This window comes from Eretmochelys imbricata, chromosome 17 (assembly GCF_965152235.1).
Source record: "Eretmochelys imbricata isolate rEreImb1 chromosome 17, rEreImb1.hap1, whole genome shotgun sequence".
Taxonomy (NCBI): domain Eukaryota; kingdom Metazoa; phylum Chordata; order Testudines; family Cheloniidae; genus Eretmochelys; species Eretmochelys imbricata.
Genome location: NC_135588.1, coordinates 17,362,310 through 17,383,418, shown reverse-complemented (window position 1 = coordinate 17,383,418; position 21,109 = coordinate 17,362,310). Strand labels below are relative to the sequence as shown.

Here is a 21,109-nt window from a genome sequence, read left to right as displayed (position 1 = left end):
ACATGGCGTGGGGGTAGGGATTCCTTCCTGACACCAGGTGGCTATCGGATCACATACTGGGGCAGGAGATTTAACAGAGTAACTGTAAATATTATTGGTTATAAGATTATCCAGTCCTGATTGTGCACAGTACTTTCAAAGTGATGCCCATGGTTTAAATCCTACCTACAAAAGGCTAAAATTGCTCCGATTCACCTTAGACGCTAGTAAAAGGACAGAGCTCTGCAGGGAGGAGCCTGTATTGACCTTTAGATAAAATCGAAAGCCTCTGGCCTCAAAAACTCTTAGTGGAAAACCTTGAACTTGTGAAAGATATAACCCCTCTGATCTCCTGTCCAAGCCAAGTGGGTTCTAAATAGGATCCCCCCCACTATCCCTAGACAGGCAGGTGCACAAAACAAAGGGCACATACACATCTGGAGGAGGGGGAAAAATTCTATGGTCCTAGGGGGAAAAGAGAGGGATCTGGAGAGAAAGGCCAGTTGCCAATTCTACAGAAAAACTAACTAGTTTTCAGCCAAAGCCCCACGGTTCTAGTGTAACAGAGGCCGTCATGGATTCAACACTACCCTATGCCTGAACCAGCCCATAGGTTAGATCTTTTAGACGCTCTTAGATACTAGATACTCTTTTAGATACTTAAAACCCAAAGAACAAGACAGGGATTCCCTCTCCCCACCCCACCCCCATTCTTCATGGGGAAGTTAATGGTGCTCACTCAACTTTGCACTGATACCATTAGTACCTAAAATACCTCACCCTTGGGAATGTTAACGCACGAGAAAAATACAAGGAGATTGAATCAATAATAATAATTTTTAAAAACCCTTAGAAACCAAAATACCCCACATACCTTAGCAAACAAAAAACCCAGAAACTTAAGACCTCAATCTTGCCCTCAAAGAGGATTTTTTTAAAAAAAAGTCCGATTCGTGAGCAGTAGCAAATGTTTCATTTCAACGTTGACACTGCAACTTTATAAGTGCTCTGCAGGTTTCCTGCCCGATACGCTGCACAGCTGGGTTGTTTTCATTTTTCCATTCACTCACCACATTTCCCTTATTTTAGACCCTTTGTTGACTTGGAGGTTACAAAATGGAACAAAAAAAACTGGACAGACATGTAAAGTTTGCTAGGCAATTTGTAAGTACTTATCAAAATAATGGGCTCTCCCTTCCACCAGAGACTACTGCGGATACGTGTTTTCCCCCCACATTGTTTCACAGCAGGCGATCTAGCTGGAAAGTGACATGACAGAATTAGCCAACACCACACATTTCAGTTTATTTTACACGTGGACCAGGACTCTGACAGGCATAGGAGACAGTGTGACTGTTGCTACCGATTAATCTTCAGATTAAGTTGCTCCATGTTGGATTGGTTTGTTTTCACCTCCTGAAGGTGAACGAAGGGATACAAGGGCATATTTGCATTTTCCCCAGTTAATTTTAACAACGATGACTGCAAACAGGCCTGTTTCCAAAATCAACAGGAATGGGCTCACATCGGAGGCTGCCCAGCTTTGCATCAATATCCACCCTCCTGAAAACTCAGGATTGCTGAAACGATCTAATGGCTATTTTCCCTCTGTCCAATTCACCGGTCTGTGCCTCTCCCTACTAACCTGGGTGGTCAGCACCACTACCTCCCTCACATTTCCGCTACAGAATCATGCATTCAAAACTTCGGTTTGCTCTTTCCCTGGATCTTACAAATCAGCCATTTTCATTTGCCATTGGAGAGGACTTGTCCATGGCCACCACAAATGCATAGGCAAATAAAGACATAACCTTGGTTAGAAAGGAGTGACCAGTTTAGACATCCAAGAGATTCCAGTGAGTTGCATATCCCCTCGATTCCCACCACCTTTCTAAGGAGCAAATCGTACCTCCCAGCTCAGCAGCAGAGACACTGCAGTTTTGTTCTATGGGGGAGCAGAATTTGAAGGGCCGGAAGCTCCTGGACACTGGAACCCACATCCACAAGCTTACTTTATAGCTCTGCAGATCTACCACGTCAGCCAGATTTGCCTTTGTGTATGGAGCGATAGGCAGGCTCTCACACATTCTGAGGCCCTGGCTGAGGAAACAGAAATGAGACAACGTATACAGCATCCTTGCAATGCACAGTGATATTATTATTTTCTTTTTGCGGATACAGACTAACACGGCTGCTACTCTGAAACCAGAGATACATTCTATTAATTCACATTCATCATATGCTTCTCAACAGAGGAATGTGTGTGTATAAAACACTTTTTATTATTCACATGAGTGCAAAGCACTGCCTAATTGATGAATGCCGAAAACTTAACACCTTAACTAGCAGACAATTGTACGGAGGTGGGGGAAGTGTGGGCAGCAAGGCATCCATCCTCAATTTTTAGTCACTGCTATAAGTTTGGTAACAAAGCACAAGAAAATAAGTCTCCTTCAATTCATCTAGTCACAAAGTAGGCAAGGGTCTGCTCCCCAGAACCAGAATTTAAAACGGGGCTCAACAATTACTTGGGTTACACACAACATGATGCTGGGTCGTCTGCAGGAACTGAAACCAAATTAATCTGGATCTAGAAGCGTCAGACCAGCATTAGGCAGATCACTGCCTAATCTCAGAAACCCAGGTTCCCTAACTTGAAAGCTGTGGCAGACTCTGTACATGCCTGCCTTTGGTAGCTAGTCCAAAGCACCACATTGCTAGGATCCATCCAACCTTGCAAGGTGCTGAGCACTTCCTATGGAGCACTTAAGTGCCCTCAGCTCCCATTGATGTCTTTGGAAGCCGAGGACGCTTAATGCTTTGTGCAGTAAGGGCCTTTGATTTTAAGGCTAGGATCAACTGATGCTGTTTCTTTGTTATGTCTGAATGCAGAGACCGCACATCTGCAAATGAAGCTCGTATGCACTGAATTAGTTGGCAAGGGGAACTTCCAGGGCTTAGCTAGACTTTTGACTGAGAGGACAATTTCTGAAGTTCAAATAATGAACAAACAATAAATAATAAAAGACCAAGACAGATGCAGGCTTGTTAATTTGTCAGGTTTATGAAAAAATGTCAGTAGACTAAGGCTGGCCTACAGCAGCAGAGAGCAATGTCCATACAGAATACCAACAAACAAGGTTACATTATAAGCCAATGCACAAGGAGGAACAATGGAAGGCCGACACAGAAACTGAAACAAGCAAATAAGCTGGTTACACTAGCATAGGCTCCATTGACAAGACCAGTAGAATTAGTGCCCATTCCAGATGACTTGGATCACACATAGTACAGAAAGATGTTAGAGGCAATTGTTTTCACAGCTGTGGGAACTGTGCATGTGGGAGTGAGCATTCTGCAGTTACATGCCTCGGCCATGTCACCTTGTGACAGCTGATGTTTGATTTTAAACCAAGATCTGGGGGCTAGCCGCTTAGCTGGCAGACATTAACTTTACAGACTTTGCTGATGCTCAGATGCTCAACGAAAAAAAATGTAACTGCCAGCAGTATTGCCAACAGCTTCATTTTAAAAGGAGAGTCCGGCAGCTTCTGCATTAGTGGGACTCCCTGCTGTTCCGCAATACGGTATTACATAAATACCAGCTGAAGAAGAATTTGCCTTCACAAACCTTTTTCTACAGGGCACACCTTGTTTATGTGAGATGGCAAAGCTGCTTTGCAATTAATGCAAATAAAGATCCCGTATTTAGATATAATTTTCTCTTCTGCTTTATGTAGTCCCCATTCAGGTGTCACATAGCTGGATGTCCCCTTGTGCTTGAGAGAGAAGGAAACAGGACTGCGTATTATAGAAAGTTTAGGAATATTTGTTTTAACAAAAATTAAATTAAAGAAGGGGCAGATGGGTTGCGAAGCCACAGCGCCAGCTTATTCCACAACCCCGCTCAAAAAACAAGGAACCCAGAAGAGTAGCACACTTGAGCCCGAACATCATACCTACCAAATTTTCAAAGTGATGTAAGAAGTTAGCAGCTTAGCCCCTGTTAAAGTTAATGGGAGTTGTGCTGGTAAAATCCCCACAGCTTTTGAAAATAAAGTAGAATGGAGGCAGAGGTATATTGCATTCGCCATTATACCATCTGCGTGTCATGTCACAACAAGCTGTCCCCAACGTAGGGTGGTCAAATGAATTCCTCAGTACTAGACTCCAGTGGCTTGTAACTCTCTCATCGCTTGTCCAAAATTCATCCTCTATCTGCCTGAACAGCGGCACCTTACACAGTGCCCTGAAAGGACAAAGTACCTTTCTTTGCAAATGCCCAACTACACCTCGACCACCACAGACCTTGTATGAATTGCCCAGTCCAGAGGTCAGAGGCCAATTATCCAGCATAACTGCACTTCTTGGAACAAGATTTTCCACACTCTCCTGCTACCAAACAGAGTTTCAAAGCAATGTAACTATTAACTACTAAGTCACAGCCTATGCAGCTATCCGGCATATTCACAGCGCTAGAACCCATGTCATTCACTCAGAACCCTCCGCCATCAAGATGTATTTTCACACGTCTGAAAAAGAGCATTCAGAATTCCCAGTCAGAGATTACGTAGTAGTGCCTGGGTTTCTGATCAAACAGAGGCCATCACGTAAAAACCTCTCTGTACACCTCTTCAGCCCTGACGGGCAGTGCAGACAACCTGGCAACCATTTAAAGAGAGTGCTCGTCCTAGTCAATAATGCTTAGCATGCATACAGCATTAACTAATTAAACCAATTAAATATCTGCCCCTTTATTAATATGTTAAGTGACTTGTCCAAGGCTACTTTAGCAAGTCAGTGGTGTAGCAAGATTGGAACTCTGTTGTCCTAGACCCATCCTGTGCTAATCAGCTCAATTTTCTGTATGTCCCTGAAAAGCCCCACCTCAGAGAAGGGGTTAACCCTCTAGCACTTAGAACCACAAATATGTTTTCCTAATCCCACTTTATTTTGCATTTACCATGGAAATCAAACTTTTCACATCTCCTCACAAAGCTGAAAGTTTAAAATCATATGTTCGTTCCTTAAAATTTATTATCTTCCCTCCCCACCAACCCCATGATTAGAATGTACTAAAAATATGTAATCCCTGAAAACACCAGGAAATACCAGATTCAAAAATACAAGCAGGCTAATGTCAGGGACAGGAACCAAGGGACACAGTGGACATAGTGAGAGCAAGAAGAGGATTTCCTTCTATAAAGTCACGCCGTCAGAACTGAGTACATAATAGTCAAAATATAACGATGGCTAAAACACAGAGCACAAGCTCTGACACTCCACTAGGCATCCCACACTGAGAAACATGCAACATTCCTTGTTCTTATCCATTCTAATCCTTCCCAGTTTCTTTTCACTTCTAGCCCGTCATTGCAAATCTGTAAATTAGCACAGCTCTTCTTGTTCACGCAAGAAAGGAAATTTACATTTAATTAGGTCCTTTTATTTGAATACCAAACTGTTTTATAATTTTTAATATATTAGAGGAACTCACAAATGGTTTCATCTGCTATGGGAACATAGCTACCACTGGGGTGGAACTTGGAAGCTGTTAATGACATATAGCAATATAAACAACGATAAAAAGAAGAATAGTATCGTTTAAACTTCAGGGAGTAGGGGAATTGTAGGTTGGCAGAACATAGTTATCTAAATTAGAATCTGGCTAAGACACTGACTGGGTTTACAACTCCTACTCTTGGCAAAAAGTGTAACAGTCTTTAATGGCCCAAGTGGCCAGGATCTCAGTTTTGACCAATCTGATACTGCATTCCCCAGTTCACGGACTCTTCCACCACGAGTAGTCAACGGCAGAAAGAGCCAGTTTTACCACTACTGTAAGTGAAACCCAGCTCCATTAATGTTAGGTCATTGATATCTAGCCAGTTTGCTGACGTTACTGAAGATGCACCTGGTTACATCAGCAGCAGATTTGGCCCAAAAGTCTGAAAATGACAGCAAAAGAAAGATGACAGTTTCTAGGAATTTTCATGTTGGTTTCCTCCCCCAGTCTCTTTATACTGTGAAAGTTAACCGACGCTAATTCTGGACAAGAGGTTGATGGCCTAGTAAAAGCCAGTGCGAGGCGAGCTTACTTCAGGAGAGAAAATAACTTTCCTCATAGGTAAAATGTTAGATTAGGGACAGATTTTTAACCCCTTCTTCACACTTCTCAACAACATTGACCTCACTGATGTGTCTGACTCATGTGAACAGACCTGATAACTGCAATGGGACTAGTCAAGTGAGTAAAGGGTTCAAAGTCTGCCCCTTAATAAGAATTATTAATAAAAAGCCAATTTATTGACTTCATTCCCCTAACTGGACTACCACAACACTTGTCAAAGTGTTAACCACATCTTATAAACAGGCCTAAGCTTGACCTTGAAATTATATGCATGTAATAGCTTTCTGCCAATGCACACTGGCTACTGCACGGCTGTTAACAAGTCTGGGAAGGCAGCGTTAAAGAAAACTGGATGGATTTTTCACAGCATGGGAAAAGGTTTGGTCTTTGCAGCATTCCTTTAAATGGTTAAAGCAACAGGATTAAACCACGACTCAGGAGCATTTCTCGCACACAGAGGCACACGTCATGGAAATACTCAAGTAACCACATTTCTCTTTACAGCTTTTCAGCTCTAGTTACTGAACATTTCTGGACTTGCAATTTATACCTTTGCTACTCGTTTTATAAAGTGATTATTGGAGCAGTCGGTAATAAATTGCAACAGATTTTGCCCCCCCCCCTTCTTTTTTATGGAGGACACTGTTACAGATCTCACTCCCAGGACCAGCAACATTAACAATTTAAAAAAACCACGTGAACAATAATAAATGGGGTGGAGGAGTATGGGTCTGTCACTGTTTTTTTTTGTGCCTTTAGTTACCTTGCCCCAAGCCCCAATTTCTGTGCAATCACTTCATATTGAAAATTCAACCCTCCATGCACACTCAACAATGCAGCCATGCCCCCAACCCACCCCTCAGCCAATTGCTCATAGGGGTTTTGCACTTTCCTTCCCCTAATCTCTGGGGAGCGGGAAAGCTGCCCTTCTATCACTCTCCATCCCCTGCCCGTCTCTCTCCTCAGGCTCCTAGATCCTCCCCTGTTCACACCCTCCTGACAATCTCCCACCCTGTCCTGCCCCAACGTCCTTCCAGGCTTCCCCACAGTCTCCTGCCCAACTGCAGCCTCCTGCTCTTTCCCCTCAACGTTTTCCCATCCTGCCCTGATTCAAAGTCCTTTGCATTCTCCCTCTCATCCCTGCCACATTCCTCCATCCTAACAGCCTCCCTGCCTTCTCACTTTCTCCTGCCTGGGACATACAGGTTGAGTAATTTCAGGTTTCAGAGTAGCAGCTGTGTTAGTCTGTATTCATAAAAAGAAAAGGAGTACTTGTGGCACCTTAGAGACTAACAGGCAGCCAGCTTTAGGGAGGGCAGCCCGGCTTTGATCCCACTTGGAGACCCAAAGGGAAGTGGCGGCCATTTATATATTATAAAGGGCAAAAAGCTATGAAAAAACCCAGCTTTTTCCAGACAATCATGGGGAGCTTTAAAAACTCCAACCTGTAATTGTGGTTCTCAATAATATCATGACAGCTGGCAACTCGGTATCACCTGCAGCTTTGAGAAAACTATAAAGTCAGTCCAGCAAATTAGTCAACTCACAAGTTTTGTCCCTCCCCTTCCAATTGCCTCTCTCTGGGACAGGCTTTGCTAGCTAGTTATTAAAATAAACCACATCAGACAAACTGTCCTAGAAAACAGCACTCTCCTATCTCACTCACTCTCCTTCTCCTATTACAATTAGAGCAAGTGCCAGGTGCCAGTCAGTTTCCAGTGCACCATGCTGGGGGGTTACACAAACTCACTAACAACAAATGTAATTAAAATAAAAGTATAATTATAAACTCTTTGGGGCAGGAACCATCTTTTTGTTCTGTGTTTGTACAGTACCTAGCACAATGAGACCCTGGCCTTATACGCACTACCACAATACAAATAACAAATAATTTTGAGCACCAGTGTTTAAAAGATACCTGCTTGCCCCTCCCAAACGGCATCTGCGAAGTCAATGGTGAGATACCGATGATCTGCTGGACCCCATTTCTACCCCATAGCTCCTTGAAAACAAGATTCTGAGACTCCATAGTTGTGTGCTGTAGCTCCCGCTCCCTATGAGCATCTTTGAGCACATCTATAGAACATTGGGTGCACACTTTAGGGCTCATCTACATGCGGAAACTTTAAGAAGAGTGTCCACCTGTGGAGTTATACGGGTACAATTATACTAGAATACTTGTACCAGTAAATTTCCCCATGTACACAACCCCTTCCTAAACCAAAATTTTTAAAGCCCCCCAGGGGAATAATTTTAATGGAAATTGAGCATCCAAATGCCCTAAACCGTTTTGAAAGTTTCAGCCTTTAAGACCCATCCCCACATACTCTTTGTTCAGTATTAAACCCAGGGAAGGATTCTTTGGAGGAAATCTCTTTTCAGATTGTTTCAGGTACCTGGTCAGGAATCTGGAGAGGAAGTCCTCAGAAGACTATATCCTCCTCCTCCAAGAGTATACAAATAGGAAAGAGAGGGAGGTGTGGGAATCCTCAGAGACAACATCTGAGAGACTATTCACACCATAAAACTTGTAAAGAAGTTCAACTACAGCTAGTCAGCTGTGAACTTCAAAGCCTTAGGATGGAGTGAGGACATGAGTGCTATGCATTCCCACTCGCTAATTAAATACAAACCTACTATGGTGGCTGCGTAGAAGAGATGTGCAGGAAACTGACACCTACATTAGACCTTCTGGGCCAGCTCCCACCACTTGTGTTCAGTGTGCTGAACAAACATGCAACATGTGTGTGTGTGTTGTGACTTTTTAGAGATCTAGACCAGCACTTCTAGTAATCTCTTAGTGCTCCCTACTCAGCCCCTACTAGACACTCATCTGCAGGGAAAAATCACCTGGGTTAACAGCTCTTGAAGGTCAAGAATGAGAGAGAGAGAGAGAGTGTCTTGCCCCTCAGGGCTCTGCCAGAGCAGCGCAATAACCACATTGGGCAGGCCCTTGATACAACTGCCAATCTCAATGTCATAAGCACTATGGGCCAGATTTTCAAGAGAGCTCAGCACCCAAGAAGCTGAGGCTGTTTAAAAATCTGGCCAGTTATTTTGATGCTTAAATGGGGACTAAGTTATTCTGAAAGTTCGGATCAGCAATTCACTATGTTTCATAAAATCACAAGAGGACTGTGTGATGCATTTTCTTGGAGGGGATAGCAGGCAGTTTAACACACTAGTTTTCTGACACAGCAACATTTGCACTGAATCCCAACATTGTCCTCCTCAGAAAGCACCAAGAAAGGTCCTTTTTTTTGGTGTGTGCTTTAGATACAATTCTTAAATCTTTCCCACCATCATCATCCTCTACCTATTTTGAAAATATTTTAAAGAGCTGATTTTTCCGGAGTTGCTGAGTTCCTCCAGATCTTGCTGACTTCAAATGGAGCTGTAAGCACTCAGTACTGCTGGGAAAAAATCATACCCTGAGGCCTGATGCAAAGCACATGGACTCCTAGTGACCTCAACCGGGGCTTTGGTTTGGGCATTTGAATGAACCTGACCTTGTTAACGCATTGTTCATATTGGTGTTTCTGGAATGGTAGATGTGCTATAAAAGGCCCAAAACAGCAACCAGTTTACTATAGAAAGGATCCTGCTTAGCATTTCAGAGCCTGAAGAACATTTCTAAGCCATGACAAGGGTTAACCCCGACTGAATTCTATTTGTTCGTGTTGGCTGCGGGGAAAATGTTGCCTTCTCCCGGATGTCTACTTTATAACCAGGGTTATCCAATATATCCCATTGTTAGAACCTAATAAGTGAAAGCATCTTTGTATTATGGCTAGAACATAAAACACAGGAAAACGTCTGATCGCTTACAAGTCAAATGGATGTTACAGGCTTGTTTTATGAAATTTGTAGATGTTCAGTTCAGCTCCCATCATTAGACACCAGTGCAGCAAAGGGGAAAAAAACAGTTGTTTGGAAAGAGCGCTTGTGGATAACAGGTGCAGCCAAATAATACAAGTACATGCTGTATGTATTGTAACAGGGTCGGGCCAGATGGCTATAGGAGAGTAACAGAAGGCAGATATATTAGCCCCAGGCTAAGTAGGTCCCTTTTCCCTGGGTAAGAAAACAGGGAAGGTTCCAGAACAATCAGGAACCTTCTGGAGACAATTAAGACAGGCTGATTAGAACACCTGCAGCCAATCAAGAAGCTGCTAGAATCAATTAAGGCTAATCAGAGCACCTGGGTTTTAAAAAGGCGCTCACTTCAGTTTGTGGTGTGCGCGTGAGGAGCTGGCAGCAAGAGGCACGAGGAGCTGAGAGTGAGAACGCGGACTGTTTGAGGACTGAAGTGTACAAGCATTATCAGACACCAGGAGGAAGGTCCTATGGTGAGGATAAAGAGGAGGCCATGGGGAAGTAGCCCAGGGAGTTGTAGCTGTCACACAGCTGTTCCAGGAGGCACTCTAAACAGCTGCATTCCACAGGGCCCTGGGCTGGAACCTGGAGTAGAGGGCAGGCCTGGGTTGCCCCCAAATCCTCCCAACTCCTGGTCAGACACAGGAGGAGTCGACCTGGACTGTGAATTCAGAAAAACCACCAAGCTGAGGGCTGCTGTGAAGCTCCAAGGCAAGCAAATCCACCAATAAAGCACAAAACCCACCAAGGTAGAGCAGGAACTTTGTCACAGTAGCCATAAACAGTATTTCAATGCCAGACCACTTATGCCATTATACCAGTGACTTGTAAAATGAGCCCTGCAATTTATTATACCCAGGCTAGAACCATTTTCGCAGCATTTCATCCCCCTAACAATTCTGCTTGCTAACATAGCTTCAGACCATGGTCCAGCACAATCTTGCCTGCATAAAATTCTGGAGCACATATGTGGTTTGCAGCTTCTTAAAGATGTGTTGCCATCAAGATTAGAGTCAAGCTGGATAATTCTTCCCTCCTATCAGAATCCTCATAGGAATTCTGAGTGTAGCGAACAAGGCGCTGATCCTGCAAAGGGACTCCAATCAGCGTACAGCCCCATTGCAATATCAGGACAAGGTTTATACATAGAGGGGTTTACAAAGAGTCACCGGACATAACAGCTCCCACACCCACCCTCTGCCTCCTGAGGATATTTGTGTCTTTTCAAATTGTATATTAAGGCACAATCAAGTGGCCCAATCACTTCAAAAGGATGGAACTAGCTAACAGGGATGTGCTGGCGCCATAAATTTCTTGACTCAGATACAAATATCCTTAAAATCGGGGATGTTCAGATGGTAGATATTTGGTTCAATCCCACCTCTATCAGACACAGATCTTGCTGAAGAAAGCTCAGTAGCAGTTGGGGTGGAGTAATTTTAATGGAAATGAAATTTCCTTTTGCAGCAAAAAAAAAAAGTATTTTAATGAATTTTTACAGTTTTGGGATGGAAAAAAACAAACCCAATATTATTAAAACCAAAAATGGTTTTCAAAAACCTTCAATTTTGCACTGAAAAACCTAACCCTTTTTGTGGGAAATTTTTAATGACCGTTTACATTCTATAAATTTTCCTCCAAAAATCACTGGTGTTTTTTAAAAATGTTCTAGAGAGAACTTTTGGGAGAGTCACTAGAAACACAACTCACTTGCCTAAAACGGAATCTATCAAATTGAAGTGATTAAAAAAATAAACCAAACCAAACCATCTTTAATAAAAGTAAGAGTAAGCAGACATGCAGTTGTTTGGAGACAGCAGAGTAAAAATTACTAGAAGTAGGCGGGAAACATGTTGAACAATTGGTTCAAGGTGCAACATTAATATAGATAATCTCTCACATAATAAAGACTTAAGGTCATTACACGGGAATTTATTGTTTTGTTATGGATACTTTACATGACCTATGCAAATAATGCAGTTGTGCGGAGCATTGCAATATAATCCATTTATCCCCCAAACTCTGTTTCTATAAGTATTCAGTTTACCTGCAGATGACATCACCACATTGTTGTACGCAAATTTCTTACTTTGTAACTGACTTGCTTGACTCTTCCATCAATAATTTCAAAGTGTTTTTGCAAACATTAATGAATTAATACATCACCAGAGTGCTGAGAGGCACTCTTGTCTGTAAAGTGGCGAAACTGAGGGACAGAACAGGGAAATGATTTGCCAACCCAACAGGTCAGTCATAGAGCTGGGATTAGAATGCTGATCTCTTGACATCTCACCCTGTGCTTTAACCACTATATCATACTTCTCTCTCCAATTATGATGGAGTTGCAATCACCACAGCTGACCCAGCAAGTAAGTTCATTCTAGTTCTGATTCTAGAACTCTAACTGAAGAAGTGGGTTCAGATCCACAGATCTGAAGGTGAAAAACACTCATCATATTGTACCTAATGCACACAGCCCTCAGCATTTCAGATCCAACAGGCTGAAGTTTATTAAAGTTCGATTTTGCTTCACCGGGATAAGTGTAAACATTCTTTTGAGAAATGGCCCTGTACAAAGTGCTTTGCTGAACCTGGGCTAAGTTTACCAACCCCTCCTCAGAGTTACAGGAAATAATGGTTTCAAACCACGATGGGTTAAGAAACCAAATTCTCAAAGCAAAACAGCCATAAATGTTGGGATGTGCATAAACTGGCTCAGAGTCACAAAGATGTCAGCAAACCCAGTCTGAGTTTAGAAGGCACCCCAAGACCTGGAGAGTGCCACATGGTCTGGCATGTTATCAAAAATATTTTGTACAGCTCTCTTCATGAGGTCTCAAGACAAGCAGATTTTCATAAAAAATAGGTGCAGTTTTACTGGGCAACACTGAGCTACTAATGTAAATTAACAAAGTAAGTATGGGGAAGAACAGCCAACAGCAGAAGAAAAATTAACACTAGTAACTCCACACACCCACAGATCCTACATGCACAAATAGCTATTTACAATAATGCAACTAATTACTTCTTTCCTAATTCATATAGTATATGTTAAAATGCTGCAGCGCTGAGACAGAAATGAGAGAGTTTAAGTTTTCTGAGGTTAGCCTCTTCACAAATATTTTTTCTGAAAACATAAACCAAGACAGGTATTATCAAGTGGAAAAAGAAATCAAAACCTGGATTTTCTGTTGCCCGATTAGAGGAATAGAGTTTAGTATCTACGCAGATTTTCAGGCACTCAAGATGTTTTAATGCATTGGCATTTCTCCTGAGGGAAGAGATTGGGGGGGGAGGGGGCATGTTTATGAATCAGACTGTTCAGCGTGTGCTTTGGGGGTGGAAAAGGTGGGCGATGCACAGAGGAATGGAGAGCAGAGTTGGATGAGTCAGAAAATGAAAAAAAATGGTGCTTTTCCTCTTCCTACTAGCATCTCAGGAAGCTAAATATTTTAGAGTGATACAGAATCTCTTACTGTCGAGAGAGAGTCTGAATGTAACCTTGGCTGGTTAGTAATTGACTATAATTAAATATGTTAGCAAATATATATAACGTAGGCTATATTATATATAACACACACATGCACACTCAACTATATGATGTTAGAAAGAAAATAAAATGAGTTCATCTAAAAGTCAAGTGCATCGTGCCACTGCTTCTTACAAACTTAACCTCTGTGTCAATCTGTTTTGTTTTCTTAACAGCTCAAAGATGTGCTGATGTTCGAACAGCATAAAACCAATACAAGTTCATCACACAACCCTATCCATAAATGCATGAATATCAACAGAGAACAGTGATGTTGTCACAATACCATGCCCCTCTATTTCAAGCCTTGGTTCTGATGGGTATGTTTCCTCTGTCATCTTTCTCCCCTCTTAGTCCCCAAGAAGCAGGATCTGACACACTTCGCCACCATCACCATTTCAAACACTAAGCAGAATTCCTCTTTCCAAACAAAACCCAGAGTTAGAAAAATCAAATTATAAAGATAAATCCCAACTAATTAATATGAAAACTTCTTTGGACCACTATAGAGCTATGGTCATGCTTAAGAGTAATATTATTAGTAATAAATAAGCTTGGAAGGTTAAGATTGTTGTCACTAAATGTCAGTAAACACTGATTTCACCATACACACAGACAAAACGAGGGGAAAAAATTTCCATTGATGATCACTGAAATTTACATGTAGACAAAGAAAGAAAAATACTGATATTTATTTTGTGTATTTTGATATGTGATGTCAACAGTGTGTGTTTTAACATTACAAAGCTTTAATTTTTTGAATCTCAATGTCCACTGTCATTAATTATTGCTTGAGCTTTCTTCCCCATAATAATTTCCTACAACTGCAAAAATTTACATTGATAAAAATTGAAAAAAAATGCTTAAAACTCATAATTTTGTGCAGCTGTGAAAACTGCAATTGATAACCGTGAACATTGACTTGCCCTGTTGAAATTAAAAATCAAATTCTGCCAAGGCTAGTAATAAAGCCTTTTGCTGAAATGTGCCAGGGTTTAGAAAATTCAGGCGTAGATTTCGGCATGCATCCACTGGACGATTCCAGTAAAGAAGCTGATGAATAAAACCACGGGCATGACCCAGAGAAAGAGTCTGAACAAGCAGGTTTATTTATTTCAAATTGAAAGTTGATGAAATAATGATTTTCCCATTTGCCAGAGGGACTCCTGCATCCCAACGAAATCATTTATACAAAACACATTAGGGCCCCATCCTGGAAACATTCAAGTACATATGTGACTACACTCACACCCCACTGAAGTCAACGACTAATGATGGGAGCAAAATTATGCATATGCCTAAGAGTTTGCAGGACCAAGCCCTAAATTTGTGCCTATTTTCAAATAGGAAAACTATTTAGATTAAAAAATAACATTAATCTTCCTAAACAAACAGTTGTTTGGGGCCCGACTGTCCATCATGTAACTCCACTATAATTAACTAAGTTACGTCAATACAATAGAGTAGCGAAGGGGTGTATCAGGCCTTTGGTTTTAAACCTGGAAAGATGGCAAGAAATATTTTTGCATTTCTATCACATTCCATACCATGCATTCTAGAAACAGTAGCTCATTATAATAGATTTGCATTTTTTTTAAAAGAACCTGTGGTTTAAAAGCAATGGCGGAAGGAGTAGGGAATTATCTGGACCAGACAAGTGGAAACACTGCCAAGTATTCATTTGTTAAGATTTTGTTTGCAGATTCCCAAGCACTTTTATAACTGCAATGGTGAGATCTGCATCTTTTGTAGGTCGCTTTGCAGAAAAAACAACGATGATATTATGAAACAAGAACACAACCCCCTCCCCTTTTTTAAAAAACAAAAAGGCCCCATAAATCCATATCTTACAGTTTTGCTGCCACGCCACTAATTGGAGATATTTAATACACAGGTCCTCTCTCCATTTCTTCCTACAAGTTTAAATGTGAGGACTGGAATTAAAAAAGCAATTTTATGCTAAAGAAGGATATTATTATTAAACATAAAATGCAACCACCATTGATAGCGCTTTAGATTTAAATGTTTGGGCTCAGCTACAGATGTTATGGCTCTGAAAAGCCTCAGCAGCACAACAATATACCTATAGAGGGAGAAAAACAAGAAAACAGGACTATAATGTTTATTAGAAGGTTCTTTATCAGATGGATTATGTAGCTATAGTTTAGATCACGATACACAACAAAACTGGCGGTTTGATTTCAGGTTTAGAAGGAAGCAAAGGATATGAAACAGGGGGATGAGAAAGTGAAACCAACAAGGGTAAAGGAGGGTTGCTCTTGCAATTAAAGCATCAAAACGGGAGTCAGGAAAGCCAAGCTCTGCTCCCCCACCGCCATGAAAAAAAAAAACCCTGCCTTGCTATGCAACCTTATGCAAGTCCCTTAACCTCCCCATGCTTCAGTTTCCCTCCATCTGTAACATGTAACACAGGGATGTGGCGAGCTATATTGGTGTTTGCAACACACTTTGAGAGCCGCAGGTGCAAGATGCTGCTGAAGGGCTACTTTAAAGTGATTTTATATATTACCCTCCACAGAGCCACTCACCTTGGCCCCGATTTAGGAGAGCCCTTCAGCCTATGCTCAACTTTAAGCACAGGCTTAAGGCCCATCAACTTCACTGGGACTTAAACACGTGATTAAAATAAAGCAAGAGCTTACGTGCTTTCCTGCATCAGGCAGTAAAACAACAGGTGTGGTAATATTGCAGCGGAGCAGTGCTTCAGCCCACATGGAGCAGGCTCTGTAGTGTTCGCAAAGCATCCCAGGGGCTTGGGTGCAGCTCCCCTGCCCTGACTCCCTGGCTCTCTCCAGCAAGGCAGCACAGGGGTATGCCCCTTCATTGTGACAACTCATCTGGAAGGAGGTTGGGGCATCATTAGTCTCCCCTTTCTGCCACAATCAGTTCCTGATAGGTGCAGGTGATCTGGGTCTCTCCCTCTCACCTCAAACTGCTCTGCACAGATGCTGCATTGGTGGCATAGAAGATAAAGATTCTGGCTGCTGACCACTGGGATAACACAAATCCTCTTCACCCTAGTTAATTCCGATGTTAATATCTAACTTCTCCATGTTAGGTAACATGACAATTTACCAAATCAAACCCTACATGTAAAATTATTATCCTAGGACGACTTCTCCAGTTATACCAGGCCCAACACTTTCAAATCTGGGTTCCTAAAGTTAACTTCCTACATCCATTCTGAGGCACCGTAACTAAAAGTGGCCTGTGGGATTTGTGAGTGTTCAGCACCTCTGAATAAAAGTATCCTGATCTTTTTCAGATGGTCTAAAAACATGGATTAAGTAGCCTAAAGTAAGACATCTAGGTTTGAAAATTTTGGCCCAAATTTTTAACAATACAAGTTTTACAGGGTGCCCTCCTGCATAACTTTTTAAATATGCCTTTCTGGTAATAGCTTGTGAGATCCATCAGTAAGATATGAGTACTGGAAATAACAAGTCCAGGCACATCTAAGGGTTCCACAAATGATCACAAACTTCAGTTTCACTTTTATGGTTGCCTTGTCATCTTTACAGCTTCTCAGCACTTGTGCCTCACATTACAACTCACTGTTTGCATAATGAATAGTGCCCTGGGTTAAGATTTTCAGCAATAAAATATTGCCCAAGGAGCCAAAAATGTACTGGGTGTCAAAGAGTGCTCACAGCCTTCTGCTTCTGACAGAAACGCAATCAAGGCAGGTCGCCTATCTAAAGGGCAATATTAAATAGCTATTGCTTGATAGAATTAATGAAATCCAAGGACCACTTAATACTCTGCCTGTTCTCTTAGCTTATAAATCTTGCTTTTTATCAGCCTCTTTTGCTTTTGGAAGCACAGCACCCCTGGGCACCTACAATGCTGTGCATTGGGACCCCAAAGTGGATCATGACCCTATTTTAATGGGATTGCCAAGGCTGGTATTAGACTTGCTGGGGCACAGGGCTGAAGCCGAAGCCCCACTGCCTAGGGCCAAAGCCAAAGGCTTCAGCCCTTGTCAGCGGTGCTAATGTTACATGCCCCCGCCCAAGGCAGAAGTCCTTGGGCAGCTCTAGCCCCCGACCACCCAGGTGTGACAGGGCTTGGGCGGGCTAAGGGTTTCGGTCCCCCCCTCCTCCTGGGTCATGTAGTAATTTTTGTTGTCATAAAGGGTCACAGTGCAATGAAGTTTGAGAACCACTGCTCTATTGCCTGAACCAAAGTCATATTTATTGACCTAAGTAGGCTCTCATTAACATCAGTGAACTTTGGATCAGGCCACTCCTGCCAAATCAGTACCGCAAGAGGGTAAAATTATCATAGAACCCAGGTATTTTTCTCACTCAGTACTGAAGGACATTTTAATATATTCCCACATGTGTCCATGTGAATGCACAGAACGGTTTGGCAAGACATGGTAAGCGGCAATTATTTACAATTACTTGTCAGATTTTCAAGGAGTAAGACGAATTTCCATGAAAATAGGAAGACAGTATCTAGATCCAGAGCCAGTGGAGTTCCTTATTTCCTGCTGAATGAAGTGTGCTTCAAGTGCTATTCCGCACTCAACACCTAAGGATGCTCCTGAAGTCGATGGCAATTCTCCTTTACATGAATGGTTCCCCCAACCATTGTCCCCACAACACTCTAACAGAGACAAATCCTCAAATTCATTGATTGCAATGAGATTTCTGCAGATTATTGAGCATGAAGGACTTCAGGATTTGACCCTAAATGATTTGATTTAATCGAAGGAAAGCAAATTGCCAAACAACTCAAGTTCTGACTTTGACAATTAAATAGATACTTGCAAAACTGGATGGCAATTTTACCAGTGAAACAGGTAACATTGTGTAAACATAGCTGTAAGGATTTGCATATATTCCATGCCTATTTTTTTTTTATAAAGGGAATAAAGATGCAATGGGGCAACACCTACCAGAATTTATTTGGACTGAACTTTCCTTAACCTAGAAACATGAAGATCAGATTAAAGGGTGCTAGAACCAGTGATGTTGGAATGAGGGGTGGGGGGGTGCTACCACAACCCTTGGCTTGAAATGGAAATAACAAACACCAGATACTTGGTTGCCATCAGCAGCCGCTCCCCCTCCCCGCACTATAAAAATTGTTCCAGCACCCCTGGCTAGAACTTAGAAGCAAGAAGAACCAACTCAGATCTGTTGGTGATCTTGAACTCCCGTTGTATTGAAGAAACTAAAATAAGGCCCTTGAAATCGGTAGGCCAAATTTACTCCTAGTGTAACTCCACTGAAATTGATAACATTACATCAAGGATAAAAGTGGACTAAGTTCTTCTGCCACACACAAGATCCTCAGCTGGCAAACAATGGCTTAGCTCCCTTAGAGACAATGGACCTACACCAGTACTGCTCTAGCCCTATATTTATAATTCAAACAACCTGAATAGATTCTTATCATGAGAAGTCAGTTAGAAATGGCTTCTTCCTCCCAAACCCAAATCAACTGCAAAAGCATCAAGAGTGGGCTTTCCAAGGTGTGAATCTAGCAGAACAGAACTCCCTTGTCTGCATTCACTAACAGTTTTTCTGAGTGTTTTTTTTTTCTTTTTTGACAGAAACATAAAAAACCTGCCAATGTTCAAAAACTGTCTTTCAAATTTAGTCCGATTTACAGCATAACCCATCCACACCCTACTTGCCATATCCCCACCACTAGAGTCTCTCCATCATCCACTGCAACTCCACCCATTGAGAGCTATGTGAAAAGTAACTGACATATGCAAATACTGCTTAGGGAGGAGCCGATCTTCTAGGGAGCCTCCTAAATTAAACAAATATTGATTTGCGTAGATTACACTCTCCTTGCCCTAATGCTCAATAGAGCAACCAATCCTTCCCCATCTCCCAAGCAAGCCTCTCTCTCCCCTTGTCCCGCAAATGACCTGCTTTCCCAGTCCTTACTCTGCTGATCAAGGTGTGTTCATTTTATTTACTGTTTCCATAGGCAATATTTTTACAAAACCAAAAAGCTCTCTCGTTAATCATGTTTAACAAATAACCAATTCCCAGCCTATCTAATCACACAGGTAACCGGCCCATGCCTTAACCCCAACCCCGACCAGAACCCCAACCCATTCCCCCATTAGCCTAATCATACAGCTGGCCTTCCACTATAAATTACCCCAGTTCTCCATAAACTTCTCTTGAAGACAAAGGTAACATCCTGTATCCTTTCATCCACACCCATGTCCCTTTAACCTAACAGCCCTCTCCAAATCTCTTAATCCATATATCCCTCACCCTGCTGCCCATTATCCTACACACAGGTCAAAGCACCTCTCCCCGTTAAATCAGATCCACTTCCACATCTAATAAACACCTTTCCCACCGTACACACCATCCCCATACCTAAAGGTAACCCCCGCACACTCCATGCCCTCAACTTGGCTCCCCATCTCTTGCCTGTATCCCCCCAGATGCCCCCCAAACCCTCTACCTCCCCTTTTCCCTCATAGGTACCTCATCCCTTCCCCCCAGGTACCCCCAAACCCTCTACCTTCACCCATCCCCCCAGATACCCCTTTCCCCCCCAGATATCCCCCAAACCCTCTACCTCCCCTGTTCCCTCAGATACCTCGCCCCTTCCCTCCCCTATACCCTCTACCTCCCCTTTTCCCTCACACGTACCTCGCCCCCCAGATATCCCCCAAACCCTCTACCTTCCCTTTTCCCTCACAGGTACCTCGCCCCCCCGATATCCCCAAACCCTCTACCTCCCCACCTTTTCCCCCGTATCCCTCCACAGATACCCCCACCTCCTTCCCCCTCTATCCCCAGCCTACAAAGACCCCCGGACCCGCTACTCCCCCCTCAGGCACGCAGGTGCCCCTCCTGCCCGGGCCCCGCGCGCGGCGCAGACTCACCGTTGGGTCCGTACTTCTCCCGGCTCCGGCGGACCTGCTCGGGGCTCAGCCCGCAGCTCTCCCGCACCCCGAAGCGCTGCAGCACCGCGGCCGCCGGCGAGCTGTGCGCGTTCTCCATGCCCCGGGGCCGCCGGACTGCGCCGAGAGACGGGGCCGGGGGAAAGCCGGGGCGCAGCCGCTGGACTTCGGGCGGGCGGACGGACGGGGCGTGAGGGTGTTGGGGGGGGGAAGCTGGTCTGGGAGCCGGGGGGGGGAGCAGTAGCTCCTGGGAGCCGGGGGGGGGGCAGCTGGTCTGAGGGAGCCGGGGGGGGCAGCAGCTCCTGGGTGTTGGGGGGGGGCAGCAGCTCCTGGGAGCCGGGGGGGCAGCTGGTCTGAGGGAGACGGGGGGGGCAGCAGCTCCTGGGTATTGGGGGAGCTGGGGAGCAGCGGGGGGGGGGGACCTGCGTTGCAGCAGCTTCCAGGGGAGAAGTCGAGTCCGCTTTAAAGTTCCCCGGGCTCGGTCCTCCCTGCCTCCTGCACGGCACCTTTTCTCCCTCTGCTAGAAGGTGAGCCCGGCCCCGGGTCCGGCTCCGCCTCCTCTCGGCGCAGCCCTGCCCTCCGCCCGGGCTACAGCCTGCGCGCCCCGCAGCTGCCACCGCTCAGCGCCCTGCCCGGCCGCTCGCCCCAAGCCGCTCCCCCCCGCCGCCAGAGCCGCACGGTGCTG

At 43.7% G+C, this 21,109-nt stretch overlaps 1 protein-coding gene across 2 annotated transcripts in view; it reads right to left on the bottom strand.

Annotated features, from left to right (window-relative positions):
• The window catches only part of ATP2A3 (ATPase sarcoplasmic/endoplasmic reticulum Ca2+ transporting 3), a 136,314-nt gene extending 115,706 nt beyond the window's left edge, over positions 1-20,608 (bottom strand). For both annotated transcript variants that reach the window (XM_077836373.1, XM_077836374.1), the window contains exon 1: positions 20,407-20,608. In XM_077836373.1, the coding sequence (XP_077692499.1) occupies positions 20,407-20,524 (118 nt within the window). In that variant the 5' untranslated portion in view covers positions 20,525-20,608. The remainder of the gene's footprint in view (positions 1-20,406) is intronic.
• Positions 20,609-21,109: the final 501 nt, after the last annotated feature.